General features: G+C 35.3%; 1 protein-coding gene across 7 annotated transcripts in view; it reads left to right on the top strand.

The window, feature by feature from the left end:
* ASCC3 (activating signal cointegrator 1 complex subunit 3) overlaps positions 1-16,256 on the top strand; it is a 252,280-nt gene that overhangs the window by 27,842 nt on the left and 208,182 nt on the right. For all 7 annotated transcript variants that reach the window (XM_086876632.1, XM_086876631.1, XM_086876634.1 and 4 more), the window contains 3 exons: positions 12,020-12,140; positions 14,891-15,098; positions 15,830-15,971. In XM_086876632.1, the coding sequence (XP_086732758.1) occupies positions 12,020-12,140; positions 14,891-15,098; positions 15,830-15,971 (471 nt within the window). The remainder of the gene's footprint in view (positions 1-12,019; positions 12,141-14,890; positions 15,099-15,829; positions 15,972-16,256) is intronic.

Raw genomic sequence — 16,256 nt, 5'->3', positions numbered from 1 at the left:
TGTTATAGCATGGACTGTAAAAAGTACTTCAGCATTTCATTTTTTAGCAGACAGAATTTTTTTCAGGTGCTAATTTTGAGATCATTCATCTGATATGCTGTGCAGACTCCAACAGAAGTGCTTTCAAGAAACAGGCTTCACTGTCTGTGCACAATGCAATTGGGTCTGACTCAATATTTGCCTAATGCTATTGCTTGGCTCCGAGGGCAAGTCAAGCTTGTTTGCATGTTCTGTGTAGCCATTTCCCTAGTTACAAGCTGACCTTCACCATTGGAAAAGTGCAGTGTGCAGGTGTGAAAGTAGATGTTTACTTTTGCTTTTCTTAAGCAAAATAGGACCTGAAGTGTCAGCTTCTTGCTGTTTTGTAGATTGCCAAGTTTTGGACTTCACAAAGGCTTGGCTCCTCCAAATGCTCTGATATTGGAAACTCAGTTTTACCTGTCACTAGCTTGGCACATCAGTGTAACTGTGTATGCTTCATTGTTCCCAGAGGGTTGGTTACCTGTTCCCTGTCAAAGCCAAAGCTTGGCTTTTCTGCTGCTCCTCTCTTCAGGCACAGGACTCGCAGCCACAGCTTCTCTAGCTCAACTGAAGCAGAACCAAACGTGCTCTAAGACCCCAGCACAAGGCTGCTATTTTCCCTGCACAGTTTTCATTATGCCACTATTAGGGGAAGAAAGTCAACTTTGATGTCAATTTGGCAGAACCTAAAGACAATATAAGTAGAGTTAATACATAACTTTTAGAAAATTTAGTGGGAAGCACCTTCTGAAATATAATAAATAGTGTTATGTACTGAAGCACAAGGAAACAGTACAGTTTGTTAGGGAATGAGAAAACTAAATTGGCCAGAAACTGAAGTCAGTGGTGAAATGGCTGATGTGATTGTCCAAAGTGTAAGAAATAGGAAAATTTAATATATTTCAAAATAAAATTATTTGTGTAAGCGCTAAGGCAAGACGTCTTGGATAATATACAAGCATCATTAAAATCAGTTGGAGATTTTTTCCTTGATTTCAGAAGGGTTTTGTTTTTTTACTACTTGTTTACTACTTTTTTACTACTGTGCTTACATTTTAAGTTATTTTACAGAGGTGATTTCTGAACCATATTTATTTGGTATTATACACTCACAGCCAACAAAATAGGAACAAATTAGGATTACACTAACATGTGGCATTTCTGTGTTGCTTGGGAAAATGTTGCCAATGTAGAAGATATTATGGTTCTGTAGCATTTTTATGAGACTTTCCCACAGAGGAACTGGGTATCTGGTTGCATACTGACTGTTAAACTAGATAAATCGGTAAAGAGAAGTTAATCTGCTGAATTTTACACTATTAATAAAATAGTCTTGGAAAACTGATCTAGGCAGACGTAGTAATAACTACATAAACGATATTTATATATATATATATATCTATATCTATATATATCTATATATATAAACACCAAATACCCGTGTGAACAGAGAAAGTCCTACGGCAAGTTTTTTGTTCAAAAAGCAAAATAGATTTGGAGGGTTTGTAAAAAAACTTTGATTTTGGTTCAGAGCATAAACAATTTTTTAAATGAGCTATCATATTTAATATGGAAATATAAAAGATGTTGTGAAACAGCTTTCAAATATGCATTAATACAGGGAAAATCTTGGATATTTGATGTCAAAACTGAATGTCTCGTGTATTTCTGTCGTGTTTCAGAAACTCTCTAGGCCTCTAAGCTTAGCATGTTAATGCTGTGCTGGAGCTGGGCATGAACTCTGCAGAAATGCAACAAAAGCATTCTGTGCTTCAGCCTCTTACATTACTGGTACTATCACTTGTATTAAATATAGAAATAAGTAAATAAATAAATATTAAATTCATTAATAAATACGAATGCCTCATATTGTTTAGATAGTTATAATACTATCTTGTATTACTCAACAATGTTTATTGAAGACCTCAGTTTGTGAAGATTAGATTTGTAGGCTGTAGCTACCTGTAAGAATGGCAAAACTTTGTGGTACTTGATTTTGTCATGTAGAAGTCATAATTAAACTTTTCTGTCCTCAAGTTCATTAGAGGCAAAAACAAAACTCTGGAAACAAGCTGAGTGGAATTTGCAAGTGGAAATCTAGAATGAGGAGTCTAGAGATACTCATTGGTCGAAGTAATCAAATTAAATGTTGAATAGCTTGATATGCAACTTAAATTGTCATTCTCTTAAAAAATGCAGATGCTGAAAACAAAAAAAATATTCATCCAGCAGTCTAGATACTTACATTAAAAGCCCCCAAAACCCAGAAGCACAATTTTATTCTGACCGAACATGTTTTAAAGACATCAACATTTCTATGTTTATATCACATTGTAAAGATTTTAAAGGTCTCCACTGTAAGCACTGCCAGATACTTTCAGTATTACAACTACATTTTTTTAGCTGATCTTAAGTGGAGGATGTGTTAATATAGAATGCTACTGATATAGAGAGCAGTTTCAGGAGATGACTTCATCATTACTGTATATAGAAGGTGCTGAAATAATTGGAAAAGGGTTCACAGGAGGTCCATCTTATAGAGGGTAGAATATGAAATAAAACATGGAAAACTCAGGAAATTAAATATGAAAAAAATAAATACCAGTCTGATTTGGTGCAAAGAGGTAGCAGTAATACGAACATATTTAGTGTGGGAGGAGTGCATCAGTGGACTGTGGCTTGCAGGAAAAGGCACTCAGAAGGAGGGAGGGAGCAATAGACTGGCAGCATAAAACAAATGTTTCATGAGTATTGACTGTTCATCTTACCAAGGAACAATCTCACCAAGAGTTTCAGTTAACTTTCATATTCCAGGGAAGTTAGTTTCCAGTTCCAGCACAACTTTTGCAGTAACCAAAAAAATGTGCATGAGAATCAACTCTCAGAATTACACACAGAGCAATTCTCTACTCCTTATGAGATATCCTTCAGGATGCTGTAAGATACCTAATTCCTCCACTTGCCTGTAAGGATTTCAAGCAACCACTGAGAATCAGAAGTTGATTATTACTTTTTCAATAAATATGTGATTGCCAGTTTTACATAGGCCATGGCTAGACTACGAGTGCTCTTTAGTGATGGAAATTTTCACAAGTTGTATTGACATGTCCCTGTACCTGTTACATGTTTTCTGCTGCTTATCCTATTTTTTCATTATTATTGAACCACTGTTGACTGGGTACCTTTTTTTTTGCAGTGTTGAACAAAGTTTGAAGTAATAGTTAAAATGTTATCTGAAAAATCATGTAAGGCACTTCAAAAGTTAGAAATGGCTTATTTTTGAAACAAAGGGAAGTACTTATGTGACTTCCAGAAATGTTCTTCATTTACTCCTGGAGAAGTACTCTTCATCCAGCCCTTATTGTGGTTGTTACTAATCTACCCATGATTATTAAGTTAGCTGTAAGTTTTGGACACTTATCTAGGATCTTTTTCTGAATGTTTACAAATAGTTATGAATCACTAGCTTAGGTATCAGAGATAAGAGACTTATGAGAAAACATGTAATAGCAATATGCAGTAGTTTTTTTAAGTATCTGAAACAATGAAGAAAAGGAAGTGCTCATAGCTAAGGCAATTTTTTTAATGGTAATTTTTAATACTTTCTATTCTGTCATTATTTGTCTGTTCTTCCTGTTCATCCAGAATTTCATCTCCAAACCTCTCTGAAAGCAATGTGGCATCACTTTTGTCTTTGGACAATTTAGATTTTTTTTCCCAAGGAACATTCCCGAGGTCAGACTAAATTTCAGATGCAGTTGTATTCCTTTTATGTAACTTTTCACTAATTTGTTTGGTTTGTCTCTTAATATCTACTCACACACAAGTTTACTATAGAAATTGATACATAGTAGAAAACTCCAGCTGTTATTGTAATTATTTCTTAGTTAAAATCAATAAGAAAGTGGAATAGCTCTTGCTGTGAGGCTTCTTTGAGAGAACATTTCCGAAAGCTACAGTTTAACATTCATTTTGACTTAAAACCAGCTAATTTAAATGTTCATTGCTATGTATATGCAGCACCACATGAAAACTTTGCATATGATAATATATTGATGTACCTTAATCTTCATTTTTCTTAATGTACCATGAAATTATGACATTAGCTCTTAGTTTTGTGTGTGTCTACCCTCGCACAACATATGATATTTTGATGTCAAAGCAACTTGTCTCATAAAACATGTTTGGTTTAAAGTGTCAGAGTGGCACTTCCCTTTGTTCAGTATAATGACTTTTTAGCCCTAACAAATTAACATATCACAAAGCTTATTCCCCATTGCCTCGTTCATAAAAGCAGTATCCATTTAGGGAAAATACAGGCCTATGTGGATCACCCCTGTGGTGTTTTATCTTTATCTTATCATCAAAGCTTCTAACTTGGCATGAGACTGGCTTTTCAAGCTCATATTTTCTTTGTAATTTTATTAAAATTACCAAGAGTTTTATATTCAGACAATAGAAAGCTTGGGTCTCATTATTCTTGACCATAGAGCTTATCTGCTCCCCTTTCATGTAGAGAAAATAATCCTTATTTTGGATACATTTTTCCCCTTTTTCAGTTGTGGGCTTCTTTTTTTAAATTCAGAAGTACACAGCTTTGTTGTTGTCCAAGGACTGTTGAAACCCCACAGACGATAGGAAACTTTCTTTTTATGAGAACAGAACCATGCTGTCTCCCTTCATAAAAAAACCCAATTGAATGGCATCTGAGTGCTGTTTTTTAGGGATGGAACTTAAGAAATGATGAAAGAGCCACAGAGAGAGCCAAGAAATGGTAGGCTTAATCCTGGTGCTGAGAGCTGTTCACTGTCCTTCCTGTCAATAACTTTCCCTCTTTCCTGTCAACTCTTTACTTCAGTTTTGTAGAGAAAGTATGTTTTATCTTTGAGCCAGCATGAGACTTGATCTATTAATGATACCTTTTGAATCAGTTTCAATATATTATTAAACTTACGGAAATCTTTTTTTAGAGAAAGCCGGTCTGTAGCTGATGGAACTTTTCTATTTTCTTTGATGCTGAGTTCTTCTCACATCCACACGGAGACATAAGGAAATATGAGTTCTGCAAGAAATGCAGTCAGATGGCACCTGAAATTAAGTCTCTCTTATTAACTAGGCACAAAATCACTTTCCCCCAAATAATTTTATGGAAGGTGGGGAGGGGAAAAGCCCACAAAGAAATCCCTAGCGCAAAGCTGCTTGATCTGTGTAAGCAGCAGGGCCAGGTTTCCTGCAGGGCTGGTTTCTATTACGTGAGTGCTGCAGCTTTGCTGGCAGAGAGTTTGTGCTGGTGCTGTGCTGGTGCTCACTGGTGCTCACTGGTGCTCACTGGTGCATGCCAGTGTTGCCGTGCTCCTGCTGCAGCCTCCCTCCCTGGGAAAAAGGACAGGAGGCACAAAGAGCAGTCATTCAAATCTGCCTCTGCTACTGGCCCTGAACACTTCTGTCTCTGTCAAAACTGGAAGTTACTGAGGAGACTTAACACTTGTTAGTTCACACACTGCTAAAATGCACAGTGATGTGGTAGCCCTGGTGTCCTTGGGAGGCTAGGCTTTAAAATAATCTTCCATCTTCTGAAATGTTTGTATGTTGTTTTTTTCTGCACACTCCTAAAACAATATAAAATGCTGGTTTAGGCCAAAGCTTGCCTTGTTTTCTTCTCACCCACTCCTGTGTATGTCTGCCCAGGGTGCTGGAGTTCACAGCCTAGGGTTGGTGGTCATAGCCCATTTCCCTGGGTAACCCTGCTGGGTCCAGCAGACGATATTAAAATTCTGAGTTGACTATCCTAACTGGGACAAAACTAGCTTCCAGTATTAGGGTTCCTTGCTACTCTTCATCATTCACCTCTGTTAAGCAACATAAACCAACTCCTTGGCTTGCTGGTATTTTGTTTTACTCTGTCAGTACACACTGGGGTAGCCAAGTCCTCCTGAAATGGGCAGGTTTGGGAATTGCTGTCCCTTGAGATAACCTGCAGGTTTTTGCCTTTTGCAGAATAGAATTCTGTGCTAACCACTGCCATTTTAGAAGCTTCTTAAATCCTCATCCATAAAAAAAAAAAATCAAATTGATTCTGATACAGTAATCACTTCCATAAATATATGTTTTCTGCTGGGTAATGTCAGAATTCCTTGCCCTTGTATCTACAGGTAAGAAAAGTGGCAAGTAAAGTCATTACCGAGTTTCAGGACTTTTTTTTTGTGTCAAAAATCATTAATAGCTTATCCCAGAATACTTCTGAAGATAAACACTAGTTTAAGGAATCATATAACAGTGAGGTTTTCTACATTTTAATTTGTCTTCAGGGCTTCCTTTTCATAAGACAAGTCAGTAGTCTGCTGTTTGTAGCTGCTGTTTGACATTATTTCTAATTGCCAAAGTCTTCAGGCTAAATAAGCTGGTGGAGGTTGCCTTGCAGCTATGTATTTGAAATTTTCAAATTAAGTTAATCTGTCTAAGTTTCTAATTAATTGCTGTTAAAACACTGATGATGGTGGTGATGAGCTCTCCTGTCTACTTATTTTCACGAAAAAATATTGAGAATATTTGCTAAGATTTGTGATTTTTGTGTTTGTCTCTTTTTCAGATATGGTAGGTAGTTTTAGTATGGATTTGCAGGAGCTGGAGGAGGATTTTCATCAAATTCAAATTATACTGTGACAGATTGTGCTATTTTTTATTATAAGGCAAATTGTAAATAATTATATGTAATCAAAACTGATAGTCAAATAAATAGGTTTAGGCCTATTAAGCAATATTTACATAATTTTCAATCTGATAGTCTGGATTTTAAGCCTTGTAAGAAAACCAGTTTTTTCTTCCTGTAACTGATCAGTTTCAATGTTTTAACTGTAGATCTCAATTTGATTTAAAAGAAGCCTTGTATACCTGTAGGCTGAGTCTTCTAAGACTTTTTTTTTCATGTTTTAATACTATTTTTTAAGTTTTCCTTGCTGTGATTCATATGTTTTTACTAGTGAAAATGCTAGCTGGAATAAAATTGTGTAGTCATCTGTGGATACAGAAATACATAAAAATAGAGTATAGTCCCAATATGCTGAGGAGAGGTGGTATTAAAAAGAATAATAGGCCATGTCTTTGTTGTACTTGCACTCTTGGACTAAAAATGTATCCCATAATGAAGACCAGATTTCCATCAGTTTTTCTTAGACTGCAAATGCAGTAATGCAAAAAGTAAACAAAAGTTGAATGTTGAGTAAGAATTTGTTACAACTTCATTATCTTTGTGCAGCTGTCTTTCCCAAAGAATGTTATCTGAAAATTTTTCTATCACTTCCTTACTCAGCCTTCTTTTATTGTATAACTAAAATTCAAAGTTTTTGTAGTTGGAATGGGGAAATTCTTGGAATTTTGCTGCTTTTTTAAAACCTGCCTATTTCAAAATTATTATTCAGTTAATTATTTTCTTCTAATTGCCAACTGACAGTAAAATCCAAAAATTTCAAGCTAACTAATTCACAGACAGACCTTTAAGACATCTCTGATAAGAAGGAGTAACTTCATTCATCCTCTAAAAGCTGGTGTTTGATCCCACTGGAGGCTGCCTGAGAGCCAGGTGCTCCTTGTTCCCTAGAATATTTTTTCTTGTCCTGCCTTATCTGATTCCTGTGCTCAGTGAGATTGCAATATGAGAGTCATCCAGCCTCTGTGTTGAGGAATAGCTGTCAGAAAAGCACTGTGCATACACATAGGTTATCAACAACTTGTCGTAAGAGTGCTTGAAGTGTCTGGTTGCTGTTCTACTGTTGTGAGACCAGTGCGGGTGAGCTGAGCTTGCTTAGACACTGCTAAATCTCCTGGGTGTTTTGTAGGGTTGGAAGATCATTTCTGTATAGATGGACTAAATGTAATAGGTGCTTAATTCAAAAAAGCCAGGTTTTAAAAAAAATCAGATCTGAGAGCTGAATTACTTTCTTACACGCCTAATGCCTGTTATTAATTAGAATGGTAAGAGATCATGCTGTATCTGGCTTGTCTCATTTTAGTCAACTTGTAAGAAAAATGAAAAGAGAAAACATCTTAGATTTGGTTTTAAAGCAAGTATTTTTCTATAGTCTCTTACTTTTCAGCAGAGTAGTAATTAGCAATCAGTGTATATATTATATCCATGAAGTTTGTGTTTAATTTTTCATATTAGAAAAAAACAAACCACCTTTGTCTTCAATGTCCTTGTTTTTCTTACTGAATCTTTTTAAGCAGTATACTAGGTACTATATCCATACAGCTTTTCCAATAAGCCTGCAGCCCAAGAAAAATGTTCTATTTACCCTATAATTTTTTTTTAATGAAGCAATCATTTCAGTTGCTTCAGAGCTACTAGGACAGAAGAAACTTGAGATCTTGCTATGGTGATTATTCTTCCACAGCTGTTTGAAAACTGTGCCTTGTAAAGCAATATCATCTGCAAACAAGCCACAAAATGCAGGGTTAGCAATTAATTGATGAAGTAGGTGGGACTCTGTAACCAAGACCTGCTGTTAGGCTATAAAAGTATAGAGGACAACCACTGGTTGGCTGAATTTGAGTTTCTGTTTCATTTATTGCTGTAGAACAGTACTGACACTCAAGCAAGGTACAGCTGTTTATTGTCTATTTTTGTGTGCACTTGTAAAACAAAACATTTTCTGAGATTTATAGGGCTCTTTCCCACCTCAAGGAAGATGTAGAAGTCAAGAAAATGCCCTTGTGATGGCAGATAGTTTATGATGTCAAAATATTACTCACAGTTCTGTGCCTCATATTTGAGGACCTCCAAAGCTCCTTGTAAATTATACTTTATAAAATTGAGAAGAGAATAGTACCTATTTAACATTCAGAGTAAAATCTTGTTCCAGTCTTGAACATAAAGATGTTCTTTTTTATGGCTCAGCCTTACTTGAAAAACTTTGCTATGTCATGTGTCTTATTGGAGTTCAACTCCTTTCTGGTAACTCTAGAAGATAGACTGCTGCCTATATGTAAGACTCTTGTCTGCCTCCTTGCCTTTTCCATAGAGCTAGCATATATTCAGGAGAAATCATTTGTATGGAAACCTTGCCTCACCTTTCTAATGTGATATGACACATCTTGTCCTTTTGTTCCTACGTTGATTACTCAATACACTTCCTTCCAGATATTAAACACATAAAATTAAACGTAAAAATCACTCCAAAAAAATTAACTGTGACCGTATAGATCACTCATCTATGTCTGTATGGTTTTGGAGTACTAGCTGAAGTCATGTGGGACCTTTGTTAGCGAAGGCAATCAGGGTTGTCTTTTAGGCACAATCTATTACTGACTTCAAGGAGTGTAGTAATTTGGCTGGGATTCAAGAAACTGCTGATTGGCACACAGCCTCTCCATCTGTTGACCACTGTCTAGTTTATCTCATTATAACTTAATAGAAAGTCAACTATGAATATTCAGCAGATTCCATTGCCTGTTCTCAGGGTCTTGGGCCAGAAAATACATATCAAATCAGAAATGCTAACACCTACCCTAGTGGACTCGAGCCACTGTCTCACTGGAGCTGGACTTTTTACTTCATGATCTCTGACTGTGTTTTAGAATGCATTGTGTAAAATTGCTGCTTCTTTGTGAAGTTCTGCTGTTCTAACTGAATGGTATGATACAGATGGTTTTTGTTTCAGAATATATTGGGAATATAGGAGAGGAAAAATACTATCCCAATCAAAAAAAAGCAGGTTATCTATCTCCCCCCAAATCCCATTTTTTCTGACTGATGCTTTTGTAGATTGTTCTTAACTTCCACTGAGAAAGTTGTTTTGGAGTCCTGTGCAGAGGTAGAGATCTACACTGGATGTTTTAGGGCTAGTGTGTTTGTCTTCTGACGGTGATGGTGGTGGTGTGAGTTTGAGTTTGGGGGTTTTGGGGGGAGCAACATGCTGAGTCTGAATGCACTTATATTGTATCTCCTGCCTTGATGAGAAAAGTGTTTGAGCCCAGATCTGGCTGAACTGAAAGAATTTAATTTCCCTGTGTACAGTCAACAAATCATTAGCTAACAAGACAAGTTTGTGTTCAACTCTTTATACAGTTAAGCTATTCCAAGTACATTTCTTTTCTTGTTGTTTCAGTGATTGTTTTTCCATCCCTGTCTTAAGCATTTCCACCTGGAAAATACCTACTCAAATTTACCAGCACTAAATTGCCACTTTTTTTTTGAAATGTAAAAACAGGGTCATCTTATACCTTTAGATAAAATTAAAGTGTGGCCATAAAGTGACAGTAAATAGCTATGCAAAATAGAAGAATTAATGATCAGTGCTAGTGAAGGCTGGATAAAGAGAAATCCATCATAACTTGAGATCTCACTGCCAGCAGAATTGATATATCTAACCAGCAGTTCCCTGTTCTATATTTCTGTAGTTTGCTAATTTTGAAAATCTTCTATTTGTGCACATTTATTGTAGTTTCTAATTTTACATTTTCTGGAGACTGCTTCTCCAGTTTGCCATCACTGGTTACACAAATGAAAGAAATACAAGACTTTATACCTTTCAGCTTCATGGTCTCTGCAAATGGCACCATCACTATACTAATTTGCACAAACCTTATGTTTTCCTAGAAACCCCTGAGGGCCTGGAGTAACGCTTTTTTCTTTTTTTCCCCCTCCCTTATTTTTAAATGACAGCTTGTATTGCAGAGTACAGATTGACCTAAAAGAAAAGGGATCATTGATTTGATGCCACTGGCACTGTTCAGAATTTTGCAAATACATGAAGAGGCAACATAAAGTTATTTCAAGGTGTTCCCCAAAGGCAGTAGTCATAGAGAGCCACAGAAAAATTCTTTGTTAAGGAGTTGGCAAATTAAATACAGGAGAAGAAGAGAGCTCTCTCTCCTTTTATAGCTAGAACAGAAATACTTGAATCCTACAGTGCCAAAGTCTTACTCTTTCATAGAACATCACATCAAAGTACCTTATACATTGTATTCTCACCAGATTCCTGAAATTATATGGATAATATTAGCAGCAAATTCAAAAAGCCCTAAGGAGAAACTGCCCTGTTTTTCTTTTCGGAAATTAAAAAAAAATTGGAGAAAAAATAGTTTTGAGCAGTATTAAAAATCAAGAATGGGTTTTGAGTAACTTTTTGCTTACTGTAGTGCTTTGATTTTTGACAAAATAATTATAGATAAGATAGAGATGAAAGTGCTTTTAATGTTTTGGGTGGCTTTTTTTCCCATTAAAACCCAGTATTATGTGGAAAATGGAACTTTAAATAGGGAGCTATGTTTTTCTAACCTGCTACAAGAGAATCATTTGAGTAAGAAAATCATTCAGCCAAAATACCACTTAGTGGTAGAGAATTCTCTTCTGGTGTATACCCTTACATTATGTGTTTGAATTTCACACAGGATTATATGTGCAAGTACTATAGACTGAGGTCAGTACTAGTGTCATCTTAACTGTTTCTTCATATTCCTGCTGTACTCCACATCTATAATATTTATTTTTTTGTAGGATGAGATTGTGAAAATGCTGTAGGCTACACCTCCTGTTGGCTACAAAGGGAATATATATATATAATAATATATGAAGGAAATAACTTCCCAATAACTTTCCTTTAATGAGAAAGCATTTGTTCTCTTGATTCATCTGCACAGATTATGGAGAAGTAAATTTACAGCATATGTAGATAACTTTAAAGACATGTAAAGTTTAGTCTTGAGAAGACTAAATTTTAAAATTTATACAAGAAATCCCCAAGAGAAAGTGAGTTTTATTTAATAGAAAAAATTCACAGATTTTAAAATATTTGCAGTTGAAAAATTTCTGTAATTCTCCCTTTTCTTAGTAGAGAACCTTAGAAATTATACCATTTGGGTTGAATTACTGGGACTTGAAATTCATTAATTTGTTAGATATTATCAACAGATATGATGTTTCCAAGGATTGAAATACTACAGTCCTATTTATGAACTTTTGTACATTTGGATATGACTTACGACTTTATTTTCTTTGTAGTTATTTGAACTGCTAGGCCCTGAAGGTTTTGAACTCATAGAAAAACTCCTACAGAACAGATCTCTGATTCTGGAAAGATCTTTGACTTGTCCAAATGACAACAGGTTCCAGGCTCTCCAAGGTAAGTGACTACAAAATTTTTGTTCCAAATCAGATAAAAAGTAGTTTTGTAACTGTTCTATTTCCAAGAGTAGTACTGGCCATGTGTAATTAAAAAACAAGCAAAAAAAAATCCCAGGAGGCAATGGGGGAATGCATTTCTGGGCTTAAACAGTGAAAGTCTGATTATACAGAAGAAATAAATACAGATTGCATATATTTATTTTGTTTTCAACTGCCTATGGGCATGTGCAAATTTTGAATGTATTGACAGTTGCCCTTTTCCTGTTTTAATGGATTACTCTAGAAATAATCTGATCTTCTATTATTCCTCATTTGCTTTCCTGCTTCCTCTCTACTTTGTATTATCATCTAGTGTAGGCCTTGGGGAAGAAAAGCACAGTAACAACCACTTCTGAAAATAATAAACTTAAGCTTGAATAACTGAGAGAGGGGAAATGAGTAACTGAGAGAGGGGAAAAATGGGATTCAGGTTTTGTAATGTCATTTTTGCTTTTATAAGTTAATTTGTCTGCACCGAGTAATTATTTTAAAATAAGTTTTACAGATTGTTGTTTTAAAACAAGCCTTATTACTTTCTTCTGTGACAAAAATAAATCTGATAGCATATGGGTTGTGATTTGGGATAAATCTTACATGGACACAGCATCATACAACCCACTGCACGTTCACAGCATATGGAGCTAGAAAAATGTGAGTAGAGCCAGTACTGGTGGACTTACGTATCTCCACAATAATTTTAAAATGCAAATGACCCCTTTTTAGTGTTTGTCTTCAATGAAATGTTACATAAGCAAGTGTTTAGAAGTTCCTCTCTTGCTGTGCTAATGGTTAGTCTAAACTCACCATACCAACTTTTTTACCTGTTCATGATTTCAAAGATGAATGTCTTGCTATATAAGACGGCTTTCTGTCCTGATAGTTTTCCCTTCTTAGGTACTCAAATAAAAAAATTAAAATGCATTCTGTAGAAATGTAATTAATATATTTTTTCTCCTACGTACAGTTAGTTACAGGAGTATTTTCTCACTTAGCAGAATTAGTATTTTGGAAGCTTTTATGAAATTATTCTTCATTATGCCATCAGTAAAATCTATCACAGTAATTTCTGTTAGAATGTGTAGGAAGAATTTTCTCAATGTTATGTTTTTCAGATAATAGAAAAGCATAACTGATTCTAAGCTTTTTTTTCACTGATGAGAGAATCCTTCTTTAACTGCGATAAAAAAGATATTCAGGGTATCTTCTCTGAGACTGAAGATGCTCTTGGCCCTGAGTTCAGTCTTTTAATTTTTAAATAAAAGTTGTTTTATTTCTTTTAAAATTGATCAAAATGGTATTTCTAATTATTTCTAATTGTCTTTCCAAAATTTCACTTGGGGAAGGGACTCATTTCTGTCTGCAGAAGTTTAGTCAGCTTAGAGTAATTTATGCCTTTAAAAAATTAGCACAAGTCAAGAAACTGTACATTTTTGTACCATGCTGTGTTATTTGACTATTTCTTATGTAATTTACTTCTGTGGAAGTAAAGGTGATTTTTGTGGTTATCAGACAAATCAAACATTTCTTTGCCCTGGTGTGTTCAGTTTGAATTAAATTTGGTCAGGAAATTGTATCCATTGTTGTCCCCTTTTAATACTAGAGAGAGAGTTAAAGCTGCAGACATGATGGTAATAATGTGGACATTTTGACAGTTTATTAGAATTTTTTCAATGCTCTTTAACAAGTTATTGTTGCCTTATCCAGTATGCATGCTGCGAGATGTAGGAGTTTCACTGTTGCTTGTAGGTGAAAACTAAGCAGCACAAATTGTTCAAAATGTCAGTCAAGTGGGTTTATTTCATGAAAAAAGGTTTTCAAGTTTTTCACTTCAGAGGTTGGCTGCAGAAGTACATATGAAACATAACTGAGTTAAGTATTTAATATTCAGCCAAACTTATATAAACTAATAATCTGTTTGCAGAATTTTGAAAAATGACATTTAAAACCACCAATATTGTTAAAATGAAAAAAAAATAAATCTCTCTCAGCCTGTTGTATATAAAAGACTTGCTTGTGTCTTCAGTTTTGGTCAGTACTGATCTTAGAAAGGTAAAGTAACTGAGCTTTTTTGGGTTCCCAACTCCCCCAGATTTACTGTTTACTGTAATTTTTCTGTGGTTCTGATTCTTCTTGATAATCCTGCTGCTTATCTATGTAAAAGGAAGAAGTCCCTGTGATTGTATAGAGTAGGATAGATTTTCTCATTTGGTCAGTCAAATTGCATTGTGAGTATGCTTTCAATACAATCATGTTATCTAGTATATATATACACACTAATTTTTATGTGAAGAGACTGTTAAAAAAAAAATCACCCTATTTAATCTGTTGTCACGCCATCCTGTTTATCAGTGCACATAAGAGCAGTGATAAGAGGCAAAGTGGCATTTCACCTGTAGATTAAGTTATTATAAATACAGAAAACAAAAAATATCCTTCCTTTGCTTCTAGTCCATCCCCAAAGTGTTTTTTAAATGTCTTGTCTTTGGAACATGATGTGGTGGTACTTTTATATGTCTTGAGGCCAACTGCTGCACAGTCTACATAAAGCTCAACTATTTTTAAATACACAATACACTCACAACTGCACACACATGCGCCTCAAAACAAGGATGAAACCAAATACCAAAACCCCAAACCTTTAGAATGAAACTGGGGAAAAAAGATGTAATCCAGTATTTACGGAGATGCATGCCTGTTATCATATTGCAGAACAGTGCAAGAAGTTCATAGGAGAAAATGCTAAACCAAATTATGGTTGTCAAGTCACAATTCAGTCTGAACAAGAAAAGTTGTTAATGAAACAATATCGTCGGGAAGAAAAACGAAATGCTAGAAAAGAAAAACAAGCTGGGGAAGATGGAGAAGTTTCTGGAGAAGGACAAATGTCCTTTGATCCCAAAGAGCTGCGGATGCAAAGGTAATAAATCCCAAAAGTTGAGAAATGCTTCTGTTGTAATTGCTACTTCAACATATCCTAACAGTTTATTTTCTTTTAGTTTGCTTTGGTGATTAGGTGATTTGGATTTCAAGTCACGTTTCATTACAAGCGTAGAATTTTTTTTAATATGAAAACCTAATTTTCAGGAGAGAAAGCAGTGATTTGCTTAATGAGAATCTTCTTGATCTCATCTATGTGGGCTGGAATTGCAGATTAGTGGGGTAGGCTATCTTTCTTAGTTCCTGTATGCACACTACTTGCTTAGGATTTATGAAGTCTGTACTAAATCTATCAGAACTATCTTTCTTTTTCTCTCTCAAGATTAATGGGTACTATTTTCCAAGTTGTCAGCTAGAAGGTAGTGGGAGGAATAGAGGAGGGAGAGGATAAGGAGCAAATAAGCTGTTGTATTTTGTATTGAGAAAAATATAGTGAGACTGGTATCTTAACTGTGAAATCATGTTGCTGTGTTGCTTAAAAAGAGTCAAAACTGCTTTTAGGAAAGCCTCGCACTTAATGGATTGCGCTTCTGAATTTCACCTAAACCATGTGTTTTAAGGTTTTGGTATAAATAGTGCCCGAGAATAACACTGTAAAATTATTTTCATTAATTTCCTCAACTCTTGCTCTGACTTTTATATACCATGCTCAGTTTTTGTGATGACAGCCTGAAATGGGCAGAATTACTGCAGGTATTTTTCTGCTCACAGAGAACTAGCGCTCCTGAATGCTCGAAGTATGCCAGTCCTAGGTAGACAGAGAGAGATGAGCATCGAAAAAATTCATTATCCACATGTCTATGATTCCCGAGCTGAAGCTATGAAAACATCAGCATTCATTGGGGGTGCAAAGGTATGTTGGTATATGACCCTTCTTGAACAGTACATCTTTCCCAATGTGTGGCAAGGCTCCCTTTGTTTCCTTAGTCTTCTCCTTCTCAGAACCCAATGTATGAAGCAGTACTTCTTTGCAGAGGGTTTTGAACATTTGGGTATATTCTGTTTTTATTTTGGCTCTGAAATAAATAATCTCATTTACAACTAATATATTTGCTTTTATTTCTAGGCTTATTTAAATTCTTAAGATACTATTTTTCTGTCTTTTGGATACCTTTGAATTGACTTTAACAAAATAAAT

Source organism: Cyanistes caeruleus, chromosome 2, assembly GCF_971803275.1.
Source record: "Cyanistes caeruleus chromosome 2, bCyaCae1.hap1.1, whole genome shotgun sequence".
In the NCBI taxonomy this organism is placed as follows: Eukaryota; Metazoa; Chordata; class Aves; order Passeriformes; family Paridae; genus Cyanistes; species Cyanistes caeruleus.
The sequence above is the reverse complement of the archived record's forward strand: the minus strand, read 5'-3'. Positions and strand labels throughout refer to the sequence as shown.